This window comes from Stylophora pistillata, chromosome 5 (genome assembly GCF_964205215.1).
Source record: "Stylophora pistillata chromosome 5, jaStyPist1.2, whole genome shotgun sequence".
NCBI lineage: Eukaryota > Metazoa > Cnidaria > Anthozoa > Scleractinia > Pocilloporidae > Stylophora > Stylophora pistillata.
The window spans coordinates 20,192,659-20,214,806 of NC_142523.1; the positions used below are offsets into that span (position 1 = coordinate 20,192,659).

The following is a 22,148-nucleotide window of genomic DNA, read 5'->3' on the forward strand; positions in this document are numbered from 1 at the left end:
TCCTCAGTTCTCCCCTTAGTACCCAATCGTCAGTTATGTACAGTTTTAAGTAGAAATCTACAGTTGTAAGTAGAAATTTACAGTTATAAGTGTAAACTTACAGTTATAAGTGTAAATTTACAGTTATAAGTGGTAAATTTACAGTTATAACTGTAAAGCTACAGTTATAATTGGAAATTTACAGTTATAAGTGTAAATTCACAGTTATAAGTGGAAATTTATAGCTATAAGTGTAAATTTACGGGTATAAGTGGAAATTTACAACTGGTAGTATAATATAAATAGGTAAGAGTCAATTGAGATGCTGTGCAGCAGCTATTTATTAGTGTTTCGAAACAGGGTTGCCTTTAATTTGGTAGCTTATTTTAAGCCAATTTCCAAAAAAATCGTGTTTCTATTATGGCTCTAACCAGCCACTATAGCAAACCGAGCATAAGCTGGGAAAGAGAACTACACTAATCAGAACGAGCACGGCGCAGCTGGATTTTCATAATTCTTACCCTTTGATACTATATGTCACCTTCATTTATGGTTTCCTTCAAATCTACAATCAGATTGCTAACATTAATCTTCTTTTCCTTTTGTCTCTTTTGTTCTTTAAGACTTTTTCTGGGCGTTTGACTTTGTCTCCCTGAAAGTTGTCTACTCCGAGCTAACAATTTTGTAGCAATGGATAGAGTAAACAAAACGGGTTCAGGCTATATAAGTTTATTAAAGCATTTATAGATTTTTTTTACAACAAGTTAACTATTTTTAGTATGGTATATATTGATGGTGGCTTGAGAGATATCAACATCTATTTATTTCTTGTCCGTAACGGTCACTTTGAGTTCTTAACAGTAACTTCGCTTCGAGACAAACAAACCAATAGCATTTTTCTTCTCTACATTGCTCTTACAAAAATTAGGAAATATTATTTATACTTAGAAAACACTCACAAATTCATTAAGCATGTCTGACTTAATCAGTTATAAAAATTATCTAAACAGCAACGCCTTTTTTGTATCTTTTTGTCTCTATCAGTCTACAGTCGATAACAGAAAAAGCACTCACGGGTTCAACAAATTAAGTGAAAAAACGCTTAACTAAGAAGTGTGAAAGTGAAGTAAATAAGTAAGTTTTATTTCAAGGAAACTTTCACTTAACCTCCATGTACAAACTATAAAAGTGATTACCATTACTAACAATGCATTACAATTGTAAGATGAACGTTACATCATAAAATCAGGAGCTACAAAAAGGTAAGCCTAAGGTTCTCGAAGTCTTGACCACAAATAACCACTGAGCAATATACGACTACAACATTGGAGGTTCAGCAATTCTGGTATCGTGCCTCAGTCTTGCACAAGAGGAGTTGCTTCGGATGACTCTTCGTCTTCGTCATTTACGGTTTCGTCTGTATCCACGGCCGTTAGTCGATAACCATTACTCTCTTGCACACCAACCTCTTCATCACAAAGGTATACGGCATCACCTTGGTTTTCCATATGTTCTCCAATATCGTGTTGTTCCTCCTCTGTGTTCACAAGTTGGCATGTGTTAGGTTCTTCCCCTCCTGCCTCCTGTACAGGTTGTATTGCTGCAGCACCTTGATCATCAGCATGACTTTCAGGTTTGCTTGTTCCACCTTCTTCGACATCTGGAGGACAGGCGGAATCAACATGGCCTTTTTCTTCAATCAGGGAAGGGTATTCGAAAAAATCGACATCTTCCCCGATTACGGGAGGAAATTGTGAAGCTTCAGGTTTGTTCACCTCAGTGGCAAGGGGGTGCGCTTCAGAGTAAGGATCTTCTTTTTCAATTACAGAAGGGCAAACTGTAGCTTCGAAACCCTTTTCCCCAATCATAGGGGAGCATGCGGAATTGCTGAAATCTTCCTTCTCAATGACAAGAGAGCATGTTGAACAATCAGGATTTTCCTCGTCAATCACAAGGGGGCGTGCCAGAGTACCAAGACCATTATCGTCCTTCACTGAGGAAGATGGCAAAGGATCGATATATTCTTCTTCAGTCACAAAAGGGCACTCAGGGTCATAAATATCTTTCTCCTCAAGCCCAAGAGAGTACTCGGAGTCACAAAAATCTTCATTCTCGCTCTCGCTGAGGTATGGTAAAGTCTCACTCTCGTATAGGTACGCTGAGACATCAATCTCTTTTTCATCTTTGTTAAAAGAGTGTGCTACCCCACCGTCTTGTTCTACTTTGATTCCGAGAGGGAAAACTCGAGCACCATCTTCTATTGCAGCCACAAACAAATTCGCAGTAGCGCCGTGTTCACCCACCTCACGGTCGGGATTTGCTGTAGCTGCTCCTTCGTCCGCCACGCTATCTCTGAAGGGGAAAGCCGTTGCAGCGCCGTCTATTGCAACCACAAAAGGATGCACTGTAGCACCGTGTTCACGCACTTCACGGTCGTGATTTGCTGCAGCTGACCCTTCGTCTCCTACGCTAACTTTGAGAGGGAAAGCTGTACCACCATCGTTTATTGCAACCACAAAAGGATCTGCAATAGCACCGTGTTCACCCACCTCACGGTTGGAATTTGCTGTAGCTGCTCCCTGCTCATCCGGTTCTGCCTCTTCTCGGTTTGCAGCAGCTCCACGATCATCGATAAACTTGTACTTATCGTTATCATACTTGTCCATGTCCACGATATCCACATATGTCTGTGATAAAAATTGGAAGGTTATCGGGAATTAGGTTCGTCATGAAACAAGGAGCGATCCAAAAATGAATAATAACGAATAATGATGAATAATAATGAAGATCAGACATCGATTGCAAACACAGGAACCGATTTACGTGTATCAATTGATAAAGAAACAAAAGCAAGTATGGTCAACCTCTTTCTTCCAAATTATTACCTTATTAACAACTGTTGCATACTGGCTATTAATTAACAAATGAAGAAACCTTGATTGTGCTCTGGTCAGTTGTAAAGTCGGCTAAAAGAATGGAGGGGAAACGCGAGACGTGGGCGAGTGTTGTTCCTTGCTACTTCTTTATCGTTTGTTTTATAATGAAGAATCCGTCAAATCCCCAACGCATTACTTACTATTTTCAAAACAAGTTCTAATTCTCGAATCAAACAGAAGCGATGTCGGTATGTACTATACTCCCATAAAACATGCTACAAATCCAAATCCTTGCTACAAAGGTTCAAATAATCTGATTGGTTGAATTAGACTTCAGCTGCCAAAAATGTCAGACCATCAAAGTTTACAATCTGTAAGAGTTCACCAACTTAAATAGTTCGGCAGCTGGAACCTAAAGCACTTCTACCTGAAGTTTTCTATTCTTAATACAGAATTTGAAAGTGAAATGGACGATGAAATCAGCCCGAATCGTGGCTCATAAAAACATGAACGTTTTTTCAAATGGCAATAACCAAGAAAACTGCCCGAGGCGTATGTTTTATGAACCGTAACATACTGCTGTTGTGACTGATGTGGCCTTCCACTCAATGCATCGGAAAGGACATTAGAGTAGTTCATTTTGCGATAGTTCATTTTGCGATAGTTTTGCCTTAGTTGTTCATTTTGCGATATGTGAGGCTTGCTTTATTGCTATCAAAGGCGATCAGCAGTCGCTTTCACACCATCACGATTTGTATTATGTTAACAATTATGCTAATTTGGTTACATATTCAAGCTTTATTATTCCTTTTTTTTAAGTTCTGTTATTTTTTTGACCACGAACATATACATACTATACGAGTGTTGCTTGTGTTTCAGTTTTATTACCGTAGGACAGCTCGCGAAATCAGAATCAGCGCGAAAACGTTCAACCAGTCCTTTTCGTTTTCTATTTGAGGTTTTTTGTCTCTGCTCAAGTTATAACAACGTTAATTACGGCGCTTGGCACGTTTACAAAGCTTTGTTTGGTTCCTCTGTAGCTACTTGTCGGCTCGTTTGTTCCGAAATATCGCTTTCAATTAATGAAAAATAATGTAGAAAGAATTCTGAGAAATGGTCGAAGTACAAATTGGCAGATAGCGGACAGCTTTAGCTCAGCTGCTTGTTTTGTAATTTAATAGAACACGCTCTTCCAGCCATTGACAGCGCGCGTTATATCCGAACTTTATTATAATAAAATTATTATGAAATGAAATGACCTGTATTATGAAATGACCTGTAATCCTAATACACAGACCTGTACCTCACGAAAACAAACAAATGCTTTCATAAAGGAAACAAACATTAGACAAACAGGCAAACACAAAAAAACGAAGAGAAACAAAGAGCAAAATACAAAACGCAAAAAAGCCCAGAGCGGACAGCGTATTTTCTTAATAAGATTGTCTATGGCAAACCTTTGTTTTTAGATAGGTATCCATTGTTTTGCAGAGGTTCACAAAATGTGGCCGGGCAGCTATTCGATATTTCCAGCAGCTTAACATCACCGCGTATCTATAGGAAAACAGTCACATTTTCTTATCACAAGGAGTGAGAGGCTACCACTAGGTACAATTATACCTGAAATGCTAAGTTTACAAAAATTAAAATCGTTTGGCTTACCTTGTTACATTGCAGTTCAAATAGAGCTTGGATTAAAAAACCAATTCAACTTAATTTGAATTTGACTCACCAAAGTTGAACTGACTGAAGTGTGTGATGAGAATCTGATTTTTAAAATGTCTTTTTTGTTTGTTTACTTTTTGTTTTGTTTTTTGCTTTGTTTTTGTTTTGTTGTTGTTTTGTTTTGTTTCGCTTGTTTTTGTTTTCTTTTGTTTGTGTTTTGTTTTGTTCTGGTTTGGTTTGGTTTGGTTACATTTTGTTTTGTTCTGCTTGTTTTGTGTTTTTTTATTAATAGGGTCAATTTGTTAGGAAGGCTATTTATTCAGTCTGAACAGGTTTTAAGGTTCACGAAGAATTCATATCATCATTACAGTCATTATTGCTGTTTTTGTCACCTGATAAAATTAATACAAGCTACAATAAACCCAATAACGATAGCTATCGTTTCGCACTGTATTTATGCAACTTTACATTTACTTTGTACAATCCATGTTCAGTATTACACAGAAGCCGGACGTACAAACTGTCGTCGATATGTTCAGGCTTTGGCAAACGGTAACCTTCTTGGATTTTTCTCATTGTCTTGGTTTCAGACCATCCTTCGTATGGAATGCCTCCTGTGGACAAATAATAAATTTGCTATTCGCTAAAAGAGCACAACCTTTTTGCTGTAATCACTTCTATTCCAATAGGCACGATCGGTATTATTTCACTATTAAAACGATACTTATCGAACAATATTCCTGTTTTACATCAAATAAAAGATAAAGGGAGAAAGATTTTTAAACGATTTTATAAATACTGTATTCATCGGCGACATTGAGTATTTCCATTTACTTCTCTATCATGCCATGATTTTGTACCCGGTCATTGTATAACCTTTCAATTAGTAATCGTGTGTGCGATTTCGGCGCGTCTATTTTCTGTTTTTGAAGTAACAAGTAAGTGAACTCAGTACCGATTGTGAAGATTTCAAACAGGACTATGCCATAAGACCACCTGTGGAAGAAATAGAAGGATGACGATTCATGTCAACTGTGGTAGAAAAATAACCTTAACTCAAATACCTCAACTATATTTAAATATGTCCATTATTTTATAAACAATTCCCTGTAGATGAAAACTCTATAGTTATTTATTTGATTATTCATTTATCTTTTCTTTCTATCTTTTTTCTACTCAGATTTTAAATATCGCTACAGCTCATCATCAGTTCCCTGGCTCGACATCTCCTAAAGACACGGATCAGAAAAGCACTGAATATTCTAAAGCCTTCAATTTATTAAGGGGCCATTGTAAACAGGTTGACGGTTATAATACACATCTAATAACAAATACAGTACGTACACATCACTTTTGGTTGACAGCTGTTCCACATGGCCGAAAAGAATCTCGGGTGCACTCCATTTGATTGGGATACATCCCTACATAAGCATCCAGAGTGCTATAAGCATGTGTGATCTAAACGGACTGGAATACAACCTCTGAAATATTTTGCATATAAGATATAAGCCCTTTTTCAGCTAAGATGTGAGGTGTCGCGATAAATCCGAGAGCAGTACACGCGTTTGTAAAATATTTCTTTAAATACAAATTACGTGCTCCTTTTTTTTTTACGTCTCCTGTATTTACTTTGCCTTTTGACATGCTCGAGTTTGTACTCTTGCTTTAAGAGAACATTGTCACCTCTAATTTTTTTAAATCCTGCATTCACACCTCAGGTACAGTGTACATTTTATCTGAGTGAAAACTTCGATACGCATAGAATCGCTTTACGATAAGGGAAACACGTTTTGTAATAAAACTGTATAAGAAGTAAGTAACGTTCGTAAGGACAGTTCAAGTTTCAAAATAGAGGGCGATTCTAGTTGACGTTATCATCTGGCACACGCCCATATTTCGATGAATTTTTCACATTTGAATATTTGAAACCAACAGCCCAAAAATAAATCTCACGTCTATACCTTGGGTATACATGTAGGGGAAGCTAACCACACATTATGGTTAAAGGCTGATAGCTTCTAAGGAAACTGTTTGGAGCTGCATCGGTGGGGGTAAGGGAATAATTTGAATATCTCAACAAAGTTAAAATGGTAAATTGGCCACCGTTACGATTATAAAAGCTGACGTTTCGAGCGTTAGCGCTTCGCTCCGACGAAGGGCTAACGCTCGAAACGTCAGCTTTTAGAGTCGTAACGGTGGCCAATTTACAATTTCCACTTTGATGATATATTCAAATTATCACACACTATGATATTTGATGGATTTAGTGACAGTCAAATAACAACTCGCTGAATAAGTTATTAAAAAAATCTGAGAATGACCTTCTTGGCATTTCCTGGGCCGTATTTGAAATCTTGATGAGAGAGCCCAAAATCAGTCAACTTGCATACGCGATGCTCATCGAGGAGGATGTTGCGAGCTGCAAGATCGCGATGAATTATCTGTAATTAAAAAAGAAAAGAAAAGAAAAGTTGGGCTAAAAACGAAATAAAAAAAGAGCAAGAAATTCACTTCAAAGAAGGAAATGGAAAACAAAATTATTCTTTAGACTATTTTGGTGTGATTGAGGGATTCTAATGCACTTGATCATTTTAGTCGTATGATGACTAGTTGCAAAATGCAAACCAAGAAGAGCTTGAGCACTTACCCCTCTAGAGGCGAGGAAAGTCATACCATGTGCGATCTGTTTAGCAAACAGCACCATGTCATATGTTGTCAAGTGGTCGACCCTTCCGACCCCACGATGATAGTGGTCGAAAACCCCCCTGGATTTTCTGAGGTAACCCAGCAAGTCACCTCGCCACAGGTACTCCATGATAAGTATTGGCTGAGCTAAATGAGTTCAAACAAGAAATCGCAAATCATCATAAGAGAAGCAGAGTAGAAGTTCCAAAATGTTCTAAATTGGACATGCTTATTTTATTTATATACTAGGTTCTATCTCTTATGAATTATCGTTAATGGTAGCTTTAATCACAATTAGCGTGTAAATTGTACAGAGCTAAGTATTTTTAAAATAAATAAATAAATGACTTAATAAATTAAAAAGACCGAAATATTCCTTGACTTAGCTCACCAAGGTAGTAATAGAATTGATTTTAGCAGCGGTTCACCTCAGTGATGTTTTTGTCCTTACTGTGACTTAGCTGGTTACAATCATAACAATAGGTGATTACCTCCAACTGTAACACAGCCAATGAACTTAACAACATTCTCATGGCCCATCCTTCCAAAGAGTTTCAATAACTCGATCTCTCTAAAGAGGGCCTTCCTTCCTTGCTCTCCAGAGATTGCTAGGAAACCATAAAAACAAAGAATGTCGTGATGTGTTAATAGAAAAAATTAGTTTTGTGGTTAACATGCTCATCTAAAAGTGTTGTATATTTGATGTTAAATAATCAGCACGTTACAGTGCATAAGGTATACACATCTAAATCAAATCTAAAAAGACTCATTTACGTTTGCTAAGAAAAAAAAATTAGTTGGCGTTTCTCTTCATATGTACGATATTTCATTTGTATGATATTTCCTCAACTAGATTCATCATCTCTACCAATTAAATGTTACGCAATCCTTTGTTCTATTTTATTGTATTATATATAGTTGCTTCTTCGAAGATTCAATTTTAATGGGTTTTTGTTTTTATTGTTTGATTTTGTTTTGTCCTTTTTTTTTATGGTTTTGTTTCTCTTGATCTGTTTTGCCTCGTTTTTACGACTTATAACCGGTCCGCAGTTTAATTTACGTAATAGGGTGATTCACTTTGAAATCAGTTGGTTAAGTTAGGTCATGTATATCATGTATGGACATATGGTTGTAGTTTTTGTCTGTCCAAAAGTGCACACCCTCTTGGCCTCTTTGAGGTCGCATAACAAGATTTTCCGTCAAAAGCCTCTCAGAGGGTAACATTGGAAAATATTCCACGTCAGGGGGAATTTGTCTTCGAATATTGACCACGACCACCGCCGCGTGCGGAGAGCACATGTTTGAAGGTGGAATGAACGTAAAGTGAGTCTCAATCATTTTCAGTAGAAGTTTCCACTTTTATATGCTTTCATAATATAACGTAGAACACAGCGTGTGTTCTGATTGTTGAGGATACTTCAATCAAGCTTTCGATAACGAGAGATCTTAAAAATGTACTTACGCAGGTAACACTTGGCAGCGACTGTACGATTTCCACGTCTGCCACGGGACCGACCCAGTAGCGCTCGCCACACTGAGCCAAATGCCCCTCTGCCAATAGGCTCGCGAAAGTTCAGGCGGTCAACTGCAATCTCCCATTCATCCGTGTTTGCGTTTAGCTGACCCATCTCAACTTCATCTTGCTCTTCACTGAATAATTGCAGATGAAACCACGACTTCAATTTAACTATGCTTGTTACCTATCTGTCCTTATATCTCTGAGTCTAGCTCTTTTGTATATAAAAAGGCATCCAGGCGAGTGTCTATGAAATAATTTATACTAAACCCATCATATTATTCTCGTTTGCCTCTGGAAAATAGTTGAAATAGGTGAAATTTGGATACTAGTTTACTCACTGAGCCCGTGCCACATCATCCCAGTGTCAGAGATTGGATTTTTTAAAAAGCACTGAATGAACACAGTATGTGGAATCTGAAGATACCTTGTGCTGACTTGGTGTTTTGCATTTTACGTTGTTTGAATACCGTGTCTCTTACGTGCCTATCTAATGGTTAGTAATTAAATTGCTAACCAACACCAACCGAGGTATTGTCTAAAAATAACGATCAGTCTACAATCGAGTAAACAAGTAATATTTTAAATGAGTCTACAAGAAGGGCCAAGCTAAAATACGACACAAGTGGAGTGGCGGTTAACAATTCTCTGCACAGACTTCTTCAAGAGTTGAAAACCTCAAGTATAACAACATACAAAGTAACCATTAAACAAAGAGAATCTACTAACTTCAACCTGCTGGGCACCTCTTGCAAAGCTATTTTCCAAGAATATGTTGAAACATATGAAAGAAATGGCTTCGTCGTGAGCAAGTATGGCATCATTAACTTAGTCAAAGCCTACGACTCGTTTTAAAAATCACATTTAACTTATCTTAGACTATGACTAAAACTAAAAAGGAATAAGATGACTTGCCATAGTAACTAGCTTGATACAATTTGCAACCTTCATGTGATTTGATTAGCTAATAGGCTTGCGGGGAGTGAAAAGTGACCTTCGATATCAGTTCTGGGAATGCAGAATGTGACCTGATAAAAATAGCTCCTTTATAATCCTAAACATTGACATGTAAAAAGTCACAGTTTGCCTAATCAAAACAACTTGTTTTCATCGAGAAACCTATGGCACTTCCTTAAAGTTCCTTTTACCTGTCGCACGGCGTTTTTTTATGTATGCATTTAGAGCCAGCAGGAAAATGACAGCAGCCACAGGTCCGCCGATGTAGTACCACCCCAGTGAACTGCTGGAAGGAGCTGCTGGGGCTTCTGCATTTCATGTAGGAAACAGTTTAGTTTATTAACAAAGGCAACCAGTGTCGTCAATTCTCGGGGTATAAAGTTAGAGGGGTAGAGTTATAATTATGTATTTGTCTTGGCAGAATGGGGCAGATAGATGATAGAAGGAAGAAAAGAAGGAAGAAGCATAATACTTTGTCCATTGACGTAAGGAGAGAGGGATGGGCTGACTACTGCGTTTTGAACTTTTGTAGCACCTTTTTTCTTATAGGTTACACTTTGTGCTCTCTGGAATAGGCAAGTCAATTTGAGTGTCCCCCTTTCCAATATGGAAGGTGACTCTTTTGGAAACATCAATATAAAGGCTGAAAGTTTCTAAAGAAACTGTGGCGCTGCGTCGGTGGGGGTAACAAGGTAATTGGTTATATCATCTTAGTTGAAATAGTAAATTGCCCACCATAACAAATAAGAAAGCTGACGTTTCGAGCGTTAGCCCTTCCTCAGAGCGTTAGCCCTTCGTCCTCTCGCTCTTTGGAAACAATTTGAAGGTGTGTAGTTCTATCAGTACAATCACGAGACACCTCCGATGACAATGACATGCACTCGAGAAAAAATAAAAAAAAAAAAAAAACCGAGAAATATCTTAGGGGTAACTTTGATGTTAAAAAGGTATATTGATTCTTTTTAAAAGGCTTTTTATTTATTTATTTTTTTTGGTGAGATTGCTATAAGAGTGGTTAAAAATTCCATGTAAATGTAAATGTACATTAGAGAAGTACCTGAAATACAAAGTATATCATCATAAGAAGTAAAAGAGTCATCTCCACGTATGAGATGCTGCTACAGTATTTAACTTCGTTTTGATTTGATGATTTTAGTTTCAAGAAGATCAAAAAATAACAACAACAATGAAAACGTGCAGGAGCATAAAAAGTCGAGGCTTTAGTTTACAGCAATGGCCTTGCAGTCACACCAGCTTACCTTTTATGTCCAATGTCACAGAAGAGCGAACCACAGTTCCTAGCTGGTTACTTGCTTCACAAGAATATTCACCACTGTCCTCTTCCACAACCTTGGTAATAACAAGTGAACTCTTTGTCTCATCTAGTCGGGTATCTATCACTGCTCGTTCCTTAAATGATTCTCCATCTTTTTTCCATATTATGTTTACGGTTTTCTCGTTGACTTTGCAGGTCAATGTGAGGACTTCTCCCATTGTGAGTGTTAGATGTGTCTTTGGAACAACTTGAGCAGAGGCTTTTCCTACATTGGGAAAGAGAAAGTCGATTAAAAACCTAATGTCACATGAAAATTACAGCTGCAGTATCAAAACAAAACAAACTAACAAAAAAAAACAACTAATAAACAATAATATGGAAACGACCCGATCCAGATGTGGCCTTAATATAATGTTTTTCTAATATTTCGATCGACTTAGTCTCATTCTCAGTTAAAAAGTTCTGCCAATCAACTCTGGGAATAGATGCGAAAGAGGTAAATATCCAAAGGAATTATTTCGAACATTTGATCGCCATATCACCGTATATTTCGTTCAGGAATGAAAGCAACTCTTTTGTGTTTCCACGCCTTTGTTCATTGTCAAGATTGTTAATTTTTGTAACACATGCAAAAATGGCTTTTGAGTTTCGCTTTCGTTTTCAAATCCTTCTCCTCTACTCTGAACTTCATGGATCTCTCTGTCAAAGAAATATCTTCGTTAAAATGTTCCCGCTAAGTTGTACAAAGCACATTTTTAAGTATTTCGTATTCATCAACAGACGATAGCGCCACTACTCGAAGTTTTTCCTTTGCTTTATTAATCTTTCCAGATATACTCATTTGACTCAAATAGCGGAATCCTCTCGAGTTTGGAATTGAATTTTGAGCCTCCTCAGACATAGGAGAATTCTAACTTCGATAGTAATGAAACTTCAGCAAGAATTATACATAGGGCGGGATAACCAAGAAATGAATGATAAAAGAAATGATTGATACCGACCAGTGTAGCTTGGTTATCCTGCCCTATGCCAAATGATTTTTCGAGAGAGTCGCAAAATTAAAGTTCTTCGAATTTTCAACATCGAGGTCGCCCATAAGCCTATCCGCTCCATCTCGAGCATGCTTAAAAAGTCAAAAGACAATATCGAGGAAGAAGCTTCCAGTAGAATCGTGTAAGAGATCAAATGTAAAGATTGTGATTGTGTTTACTTTGGCCAGGCATCGCGCGTGCTAAAAAAACACGCGTTAAGGAAAACACAAAGACCATAGCAACATTGGATGGAAATTCTTTGTTGGCCAAACACCATGTGCTTCACAGTCTCCAGAGAGATTTGGAGAATGTTGAAAATTATTGACAGATCATCGGAGTGGCAATAAGGACTAATTCTTGAAGCTTGGCATTCCGTGCGAGATGGCAACGCTAAAAACAAACACATAGCGTTACCAAACATATCCAACAACATTGAGAACCTTTAGAGCCATTAAGAATACTCTAGAGAATATTGTTATACTTAAAAAATTCCTTCGAGATTTAGTTTTATCCTACATAATGTAAAAACACCAAGTAGGACATCGTTAGACATTCACATTTTTTATCTTTGCTTTGCTCAGGCTTAAGAAAATTCTAACCTCGATAATAATGAAACTTCAGGGTCTCTTTGTCTGTACACATCAGTTCATAATCGAAATTACGTGTAGTATGCAAGCAGTCTATCTAATAATAATAATAATAGTAATAACAATAATAATAATAATAATAATAATAACGAGTCTTTATTCATTCATTCATTCATGTAGTCACAGCCTACGTGTGACTTTGTAAACAATTAATTTAAGATCAAGTAGAATTAAATAAAATTAAAAAGACACCAATTAATAAAGGATCTCTTAAAGCGTTCTGTTTTAACAGCAGGTAAAATAAAATCATATCCTCTGTTTCGAAAAAATCTCTGTTTCTTAGGAGGTAATAGTTGATAAAGGGGTGGGAAGGAGTATCTGTGATAATTTTCCATCTGCACAACCCGTGAGCTCCCATTTCCCTCCTTTCTCACCTTCACCGTCATCTTCATTTCCACCTTCATCTCCAACATCTTTACCTCCACATCCATCTTTATGCTAATTTAACAACATAATTTTTTGATAAAACCTACCATAAACAAGCAGCGTTGCAGAGGAACTTGTTGTATTTTCTTTGTTTTTTGCTGTACACGTGTAAGTTCCATTCATCTCTTTTGTAACATTTGGCAATTCCAGGAATGAATCTCCTTCTTGATCAGTTTGATAGATACCAGATGGCAGGTCAGCATTGTTAAAAGTCCAGGCAAATGTTGGCGTTGGAAAACCTGTGGCTACGCAACTTAAGTTTACAGGGTATCCTTCGGTAACACACTGGTCTATTGGATGCGTAATGATCCGGGGAGAGCCTTAAAGTAAAAAGATAACCAAAGGCCACGGAATAAACATGCATAATTTAAAAATAGGAAAATAAACTTAACATGAAAGAATAAAAGTAAATTAGGATCTATTTGCAACCACGATCTGAAAAGCTGCTTCCCATATTTTGTCCAATTTAACTCTGGTTTTTGAAAACCTCTCATAAAAGAATTAATTTCAGAAGGAAGTGTTTTCTTTAAAGGAAGCTAATGATTATATGCAGCATCAATTCCATTCCCTCCTCTCTCCTTCCATTTAACTGTCGCTCATCCTCTTGGTTTAGATTTCTCTTTCTCTCCAGTTGTCCGCTGCCGTAAAAGTCAAAGATGGCAGCTATGATTTCAACTGAGAAAATACTAAGCACTCACTCGCCAAAATAAAAAAAAAGTTGCATTCGCTTTGTACGACAAAAATTAGTAAGAGTGCGCAATGTCGTTTTGCAACGATAAACGGGAGGGATGGGGTGAGGTAAAGTTTCTGAAGAAATTGTGATGCTGCATCAGTGAGAGTGTTTGATAAACTGAGTTGATAATGTAAATTGGCCAGCGCCAAAACATTTTCTAAGTTGAGGTTTCGAGTGTTATTCCTTCGTCAGAGTTAATGCTCGAAACGTCAGCTTTAGGGGAGCAGGGATGGCGCAGTGGTGAGAGCAATCGCCTCCCACCACTGTGGCTCCGGTTCGATTCCCGAGCCTGGCGTCACATGTGGGTTGAGTTTGTTGTTGGTTCTCGTCCTTACTCCGAGGGTTTTTCTCCGGGTCCTCCGGTTTTCCCCCCTCCTCAAAAACCAACATTCCAAATTCCAATTCGATCTGGAAACAGTGGATAAGGAAGAGCCACCCAGTGGAATGTCCATTGCTAAATTATTATAATATTATTATTTATCTTTGTGGTGGCCAATTCACTTTATCCACTCAGTTAATAAAATCAAAGTATCTTTTACAAAGAATTTGAAAGTTGATAAAAGACCAGTTATCTGTGCAACATTCTCATTCACGCACGAGGAATCCTTTACTTCCCCCTTACAAATAAAACCACTTACTTTGAAAAAACCGCGATTCCTGAGTCCTTGAGCAGTTGAATTCTGAAAGGTATTTCATATTTTGCTAAACCATACTCGGTAATAGTTCATGCTTGGTTGTCAATCTATTGCACACTGTGTAATGCCGGTGACTTTTAATGCAGTCTGTATTGCAATCTATACATGAGAATTTACCATTTGAATAATATAAAAGCTTATAAATACATGTACAGTCTTTGAAGTTGCAAAACGAAGGTAAAAACTCGTGATTGCACTTTCGAGTAACAAATTCTAAAACTTTCCTCTTGTCACATACCGACTCTTGTCCGATTCTGCAAGACGCCACTGCAATTCTCTTTGCAGACGCCACTCCAAGATGACCACGCCATGCAACCTTGAAAACAATGTTGTACAAAAAGAGTCATGCATCAAATTGTTAATTCGTTTTACGCATGTTACCCCTTTTCCTATGCTCTTTTACCTCCTTTGCTGCTTAAATCTACAGCTCATCACAAAGGATACTAAAATGAAAAAGTATTACGGTCTGCAACCACAGTTAATAATTTGCAAAGTCACTTCGAACTAAAATGTCCACGTTAATATTTATTGATGGTTTGAAGCTTATAAATCATCCACGTTACAGCTCCCAATTTATGAGTCTCATTATTGTTCGTTCAACATCCCACAAGTATTCATCGAAATATGATGCCCGGGCTAATGACGTTGTTTACTATTAGGATTGTAATGTAATGCATTCAGTTCTTAATTCTTAACTTTTGCTGATGATGCTCCACCAGAAGATGGCTGAACGCTAAAATTCAATTCTCTTTCGATATGCTCCACATTATGGGATAATTATGCGTACTTCCTGCGTAACTTTAAGGTCAGCGGTCACACTTCAAAGCCATTCAAATGTAAATCACTCAGACTACACCTTCACATGTTATCCCCGGATTCAAGCAATTTACTGCAATGGACACTTATATAACCCCAAGGGAGAATCGGGCAATCAATTATTCCTTTCGTGCAACAAAAGGTCAGTGAGTCGGTTCGATTTTAAGTTCGACCTTTTTCTTACGACGTGCTCTGCTTCTTGCTTGTTTACTCATTCTCTCTTCTGTATTTTAGAGCCGTATCGAGTGATATACGGAAACGGCGAAACAGAAAGCGGCAATGAATAAAGACTCTGCGTTAAATCCAATACCGCTCGAACCGAGCGTTGATATTACCAACCAGGAGTCAGCTAACCCGACAAGCAACGCTGAAGGAACTGCACCAGCGGATGAATTTCAGTATGAAGAAATGGAATTCGACATTGATAGTCTCAAACACTAGCTGGTGTTAAGATAGGCAAATTGATATTATTCAAGCATCTCTAAATGATGCTGTAAATTTTCTTGCTCGTTGCTTTGCTGATGAGAAAAGTTATAGTACCATTAATATCTATCGATCAGCTTTGTCTTCTACCTTGTGTAGTATAAATGGTGTTGCTGTCGGCTCACATCCTCTTGTTACCAGACTGCTAAAGGGAGTGTATAATCTTCGTACTCCGAATCCACGTTATTCTTCTACTTGGAATGTTACTAAGGTAACCAGCTATCTAAAGACTCTGCTCCCTTTGGATCAGCTAAGTCTTAAGTCATTGACTCTTAAAACTGTAATGCTTTGTGCATTGTAATCTGCCCTAAGAGAACAGACTTTTTGTGCATTAAATATTAAATTTTTGAACAAGTCAGGTAATTCCTTAAGTTTTTCTATAGCTGAGCGTTTAAAAACGTCTAGGCCTGGGAAATCCACTCGGAAAGTGAAGTTTGTCTCTTTACCAGAAGATAGTTCTTTATGCCCCGTGTCTACGCTAACCGAGTACATGTCTCGTACAGAGAGCCTTAGGAAGTCTGCGAGTTCCGAGGAAACTCGACTATTTATTTCAAACATTAAGCCACATAAGGCTGTATCCACTGCTTCATGGGCAAGGTGGATAAAGTCCGTGTTATCTGCTGCCGGTATTAATACTTCCGTATTCAAACCTCATAGCGTTCGAGGTGCCTACGTTACCCATAAATATATCCAAGGTGTTCCAGTCATCGACTTTCTCGGTATGGCTGACTGGTCGAACGAGTACACGTTTCGTAAATATTATTTAAGAGATTATAATATTGTTGACTAATTCACATACCCTCTTAGGTTGGCCGAGTTAATTGACTGTATGACCCGAGGTTTGTGAGGCATAAGGTAATAAAGTCAAGCCTTGTTTTCCGTGGCACAATTTCTTTGAATTCGCATAATTATCCCATAATGTGGAGCAAATCGAAAGAAAATTTACAAATTAGACGAGAGATACTCACCTTCAAGTGTAATTGTCATTCTCTAAACATATGCGGAGCATTATGGAATAATGCTACCCTACCTGTCCTGTGAACAACTAGTGGTTGCTCTCCACCCATAGAGTGGGACCTGTGCCATGTTTGTTTACCACTCCAGGAAGAATTGATTGCCCGATTCTCCCCTGCGGTTATATAAGTGTCCATTGATTTACATTTGAATGGCTTTGAAGTGTGACCGCTGACCTTAAAGTTACGTAGGAAGTACGCATAATTATCCCATAACGCTTCGCATATCTTCAGAGAATTACAATTACACTTTAAGGTAAGTACCTCTCATCTAATTTTTAAATTGTTGTAACACATAAGACTTTTGTTTCTTTACTGCACCTTTGTACACTTATCTACTGATCAACAGATAAACACTGTATCCCGTCTGTATACTTCTATTGGGAATCTTTCGTTAGTTCAACCAACTTTATTCTGTCTACTAATTAAACAATAGTGTTTCTCTCGAGGAACTATCGGCTGATAGTTGCCCTGCGGAAATTTGATGTTCTTAAAACAAATATGCTAGTTTTAAGAACGTCAAATTTTCAAGGGGCAACAATCAGACCAATAGTTCTGAGACATAAACACTCTATTGTCTTTATTGTTCACCACTAAATTTTCTTCCGTGCGCCAGTTGAAAAACAGTCAAAGCCCAGTAAATTCAGATCAGTCAACCATTTATTCATGCGTACAGCTTGTCACAAATGTCAATAATTCGCAACCGTATATTGGCTAAATACGTTATACCTGTCAGAATTGAAAAGTCATTGTTTTCCCGACTTGCCTAACTTCGCGGCCGTCAAACCATTCAAACTTTTCACGGAGGAGTACTATCAATCCGCGAGTTTTCCGCGTACGAGCACTATCCATCTGGGTATTTTCCGTGGACGGATACTATCTATACGGGTATTTTCCGCGGACGCGCACGATGGGCTGACAGTGTCTCTCACGGATGAACACTATCTCGTCGCGTGATCAATTTAAACCAATAAGAATCTGAGAAACTTTATTGGTGAACTATAATAAATTGTAGTTCAATCAAGCATGGCTGGCTACTTACAATCTGTTACACCAGTGTTAGGATCAGAATGTTAGATGAACATGAAAAGAAAGGTTCATATTCTGTAAGTAAACAAGTGGCTCGATATAATCTTGGATTACTTGGCTACACACATCATATTCTTAACGAACAAACGGAAGATGTTGTACTCACCCGCTTATGAATCCGGAAAGAACGCCGCAAAAGAGAAAACAAGTTTGAAAAAATGTTAATTCGTTTAGCTGTTAATTTGTTTTTCTCTTTGATCTATTCAGTTTGTTTGGTAGGTCAATGCTTTATGTTGAAACGGATTGCAAGATTTGTTTAATCAAACAAACAATCAGCCAAATATGGTTGATATCTGACGATAATCACACAATTATCGTTTATTACAGGACTTAGGTATTAAGGTATACATATCATATTAATACTTCCCAGATCAATAACATCGTTCTTGTAGTAACATTTAAACAGTAACAGCTATCGCTAGCTGTCATTAATATACACTCAAGAATTCTCTTCTAAATACGATTGCAATTTGTTGATTAGTAATCAGAAAATGAATGCATTTATATAATGATCCACGGAAGAACTCTTTATTCATAGGAACGGATGATAATGATAGTTACCTTCCCTTTTGGCTGGACAGAAAAGATGAAATGAGAAAAGATAAGCAGTTAATAAGGTAAATAACATAGCTTAAGTTATGGATTACGAATCCATCATAAGTTTTAACTAAGGTTTTAGAAAGAATTTGTGTTCCAGTTAACAAATGGAAAACACCACAGCGTACAGTATTGAGTTATGGATGCTCGCGGGAGGTTCCCAAGCACGAAAGAAGCGTAAGAGTCGCTCGAGGCGATAGCCGAGAGCGACTCTAGCTTCTTGAGTGCTTAGCAAACCTCCCAAGTGCATCCATAAATCAGTAGTGTACGCTGTGGTGTTTACCATTTGTTTTATAACATGACATTGATACATTGTCCCTAAAGAGTTCCCTTTTATTTAACAAATCTTACGTGGCCAGAAGAAACAAGCGCGCACGGAAAAATAGTATTTGCATTTGCTTACGTCAGCAGCGTACACCCATAGGCAAATGGGGGACGCTAAATTGACCAATCAGAGCGCGCGCTTTACTTTGGTTATGTTATAATACCTTATCTTTACATGGGAAGTGAGTATATGCTTCTAAATTGAAATTAATTTGAGAACGATGTGATGTTGGAAAATTATTCTCCAAAAAAAAATAAGGAAAAACATTACAAAATGGGTTACATTCTAAATTTGATTTTAAATTCCGGCGCTAGGCTAATGGTCTGACTGATTTTATAAGTCCTATGACTAGCCCTTCAAGTACTTGTCTCTAACTTTGTTTTATTTCTGTTTTGCGTTTGCAGACCCATCATGGTCCTACGTCAGACACATTGAACATTTCTGTTTGCGGTCCTTGGCGAGATTTAGTCGCTATCCGAAAGTAGAAAAATTGGAATTACCGAAAATAATTTTTCTCTACAGCGTTCGTCAGCGGTCATCAGCAGATTGAATGATGAAAGGCCATTTATGATAGTTTTCGCCAATAAGCATATTCCGGAAGCAAGCGTTGAGCTCAGTATTCGAAATTGAGCTCAAAAATACACTTTACACACACTGAAGAATGTCAGCGAAGAGTTCATTGATTGAAACTGTACTTGTAAAAGAAAAAGAGATTTGAAAGGATTTTCGATAATAATCCAGGGTCACTTTGGAGTTTTGTAACGGCCAGCCCTGCACTACAGCTCCCCATCTGATCAGATGCAAAATTTGATTTTCACATAATCACGTGAATTTTTGAGCTCTGGATGCTAGATGCTTCCTTTGAATGTAAGTTCCCTCAGGGGAGAACAATAGCTTGCAATAACTTGGATTTGTATTCATAACACTTGATCGATATGGGCTCCAAAAAGAAGAAGCAATTCATACGTGATCTTATTGTAAATGGATCCTAAGCGCTAAAGAAAAAACTGTCGTCTGGAGCATGAAAAATCATAAATAAAAATTGCGCGAGATAAGTTTTCTTCAACTTACCAGCTAAGTGATTGAAGAAGTAGCATGTAAAATAAAACATGTAGAAATAACATTAAAATACGCACCTTCAGCTGAAATACATTCAGTTGTTTATTGAGAGATTCTGCAGATTTCTTCCTTTGCATAACACTTGTACCCCAGTTAAATATGTGAACGTAAACGCACTCATAAGGCACCGTGCAAATACAAATGCTTTATTTGAAAATAAAACATGTACTTACGTCCTAATCGTTTTTATCAGAACCAGGGCCAAGGAATAGAAAAAAAATAATGACAAGAACAGAAAAATAAATGAGTTACTCAACCAGCAAGATATTTGATATTCCTAATCAGTTGTCGAAAGCGTCCAATCGTTAGTTCTGATTGGTAACTATATATCAAATCATGACTTAAATTCTTAGTATCATGTAAATGACGCTTTAACTACTTATGGTTCACCTTAAATTAATGTTTTTAGAAGAATCAGTTGAAAACGACTTCGACCAGTTTCTGGCAAACAACATTGGCAGTAAGGGGAATATCAGAATATTCTGTTTAATAGTGATCGTAGTTTCTCATCCATATATTTGTTCCCAATAATATTAATGAAACGAAAATTGTAACTCTCATTATTACTCAGAGTAACGCTAAAATGAAATATAAATATTTCTTAAGAACTGGGTCATTGGATAATGCAATTCAAGACTTTTTATTGGCTTAGCCATTATGATATATGAGCCAATGTACCATTATCTACAAATATGGCAAGCGTACGCGTCAGCCTAGAACTAAAAGAGAGCTAAAAAATTTAAGATTTAGTAAGATTTGTCAAATATCTTGGGGGCGTTTTCAATAAAACAATTATTCCTATCGCGCCTGTTGGATATGAGATGATTATAGCCAACTCGGCGCCACGCGCCTATCTATTATCTCATATCCAACGCGCGCTCGTGGAACAATTGTTAATTATCAAAAATTGGATCATTGGATAATGCAATTCAAGACTTTTTATTGGCTTCGCCATTATGGTATATGAGCCAATATACCATAATCTACAAATATGGTAAGCGTAAGCGTCAGCTTAAAATTAAAAGGGAGGTAAAAAATTTAGTTTAATTTAACGTTTTTGATAAAACAATTATTCCACGAGCGCTTGTTGGATATGAGATGATAGATAGCCGACGAGGCGCATAGCGCCGAGGTGGCTATCTATCATCTCATATCCAACAACCGCTCGTGGAATAATTGTCAAACATTAGATGATGGTTACTGCAGTAGTGAAAGCAGTGAAAAGAAATGCTAAACCCACCAGAATTACTATTAAATAAAATACAGATACTTACGGTCTGTTTGTCAGTCAAGGTAGGTAATGGGAAAGAGAGAAGTATTAGGTAGTTATGCATATTTGTTATTGCTTTCATATTTCTTAACCTTAGTATCGTTTAAACAAAGTGTCTTGATAATTCAACAACCGGTGGTAGGACTAACTGCCGAGCCATATTGCGCTGGCTGCAACTGTTGGGTACTTCAAGTAGTAACCATATTGGCAATGAATGGGAAGGTCTGACCGGAAAAGAGTCTTAGACATATTGTCAGCAGCCATTGGTAAAAAGGTCACTTTGCAAAAATATTCCTCTTGGCTGCTATTATAAAATATTGACTGTGGTGAAAACTATGCCCGCTCGATTAATTGTCAGGAAAGCTTACAACTTTACTCGTTCGCAAAAGGAGATAACGAAAAATCATAACTCTGTGTCTCTCTCATAATGACCGATTGGTGCGTCAGAAATGTGAAAATGAATGAGAAATATTAAAAAAAAAAGAAAAAGATACTTACGACCTGTTTTGTCAATGACACGTTGGTGACCAGATAAAATAGAAAAAGGACATAATTAGACTTGAATGTTGTGTCATTTTAAAGCCGGTTTAAAATACAAATCATCAATGCGAATTAACTTTTGTATTTGAACATATTTTTGTACTTGTATCATAATCTCTTTTGGACACAAGAGATTTCAAACAGAAACAAAGAGTAGTTTAGCGCTCCAAGTTATGAACTCCTGTTTTCGGATAAGTGAACCATTTAGAAACATGCAAAATCGATTAATTTTCCTTAACAAAAGATTAGCGACATTTTACCACCAAAAAAGGAAGAAAAAGAAAGGAAAAGAGATTGATAATGATAGCAAGAAATAGTGACTGACTTACAAGCGAAACAAAACTTAATGTATCTTGCAAAGCTAAGAAAATCAAATTGTTTTATTCCACCAAAATTTACATGAATCGCGA

General features: G+C 37.3%; 1 protein-coding gene and 1 pseudogene across 1 annotated transcript; one reads left to right on the forward strand and one right to left on the reverse strand.

Moving 5' to 3' along the window:
- Nucleotides 1-699: 699 nt before the first annotated feature.
- On the reverse strand, nt 700-13,262 carry LOC111344804 (fibroblast growth factor receptor 2-like). The gene is made up of 13 exons (XM_088759543.1): nt 13,106-13,262; nt 10,938-11,219; nt 9,870-9,986; nt 9,451-9,478; nt 8,668-8,855; nt 7,697-7,813; nt 7,168-7,352; nt 6,842-6,961; nt 5,865-5,941; nt 5,476-5,516; nt 5,038-5,134; nt 4,313-4,409; nt 700-2,666 (listed from the first exon to the last, which is right to left on the reverse strand). The coding sequence occupies exons 1-13, from the start codon at nt 13,179-13,181 to the stop codon at nt 1,335-1,337; spliced, it is 2,757 nt and encodes a 918-aa protein (XP_088615669.1). The 5' UTR covers nt 13,182-13,262; the 3' UTR covers nt 700-1,334.
- Nucleotides 13,263-13,817: 555 nt separating this feature from the next.
- On the forward strand, nt 13,818-16,575 carry LOC148730718 (uncharacterized; annotated as a pseudogene).
- The last annotated feature ends 5,573 nt before the right edge of the window (nt 16,576-22,148 follow it).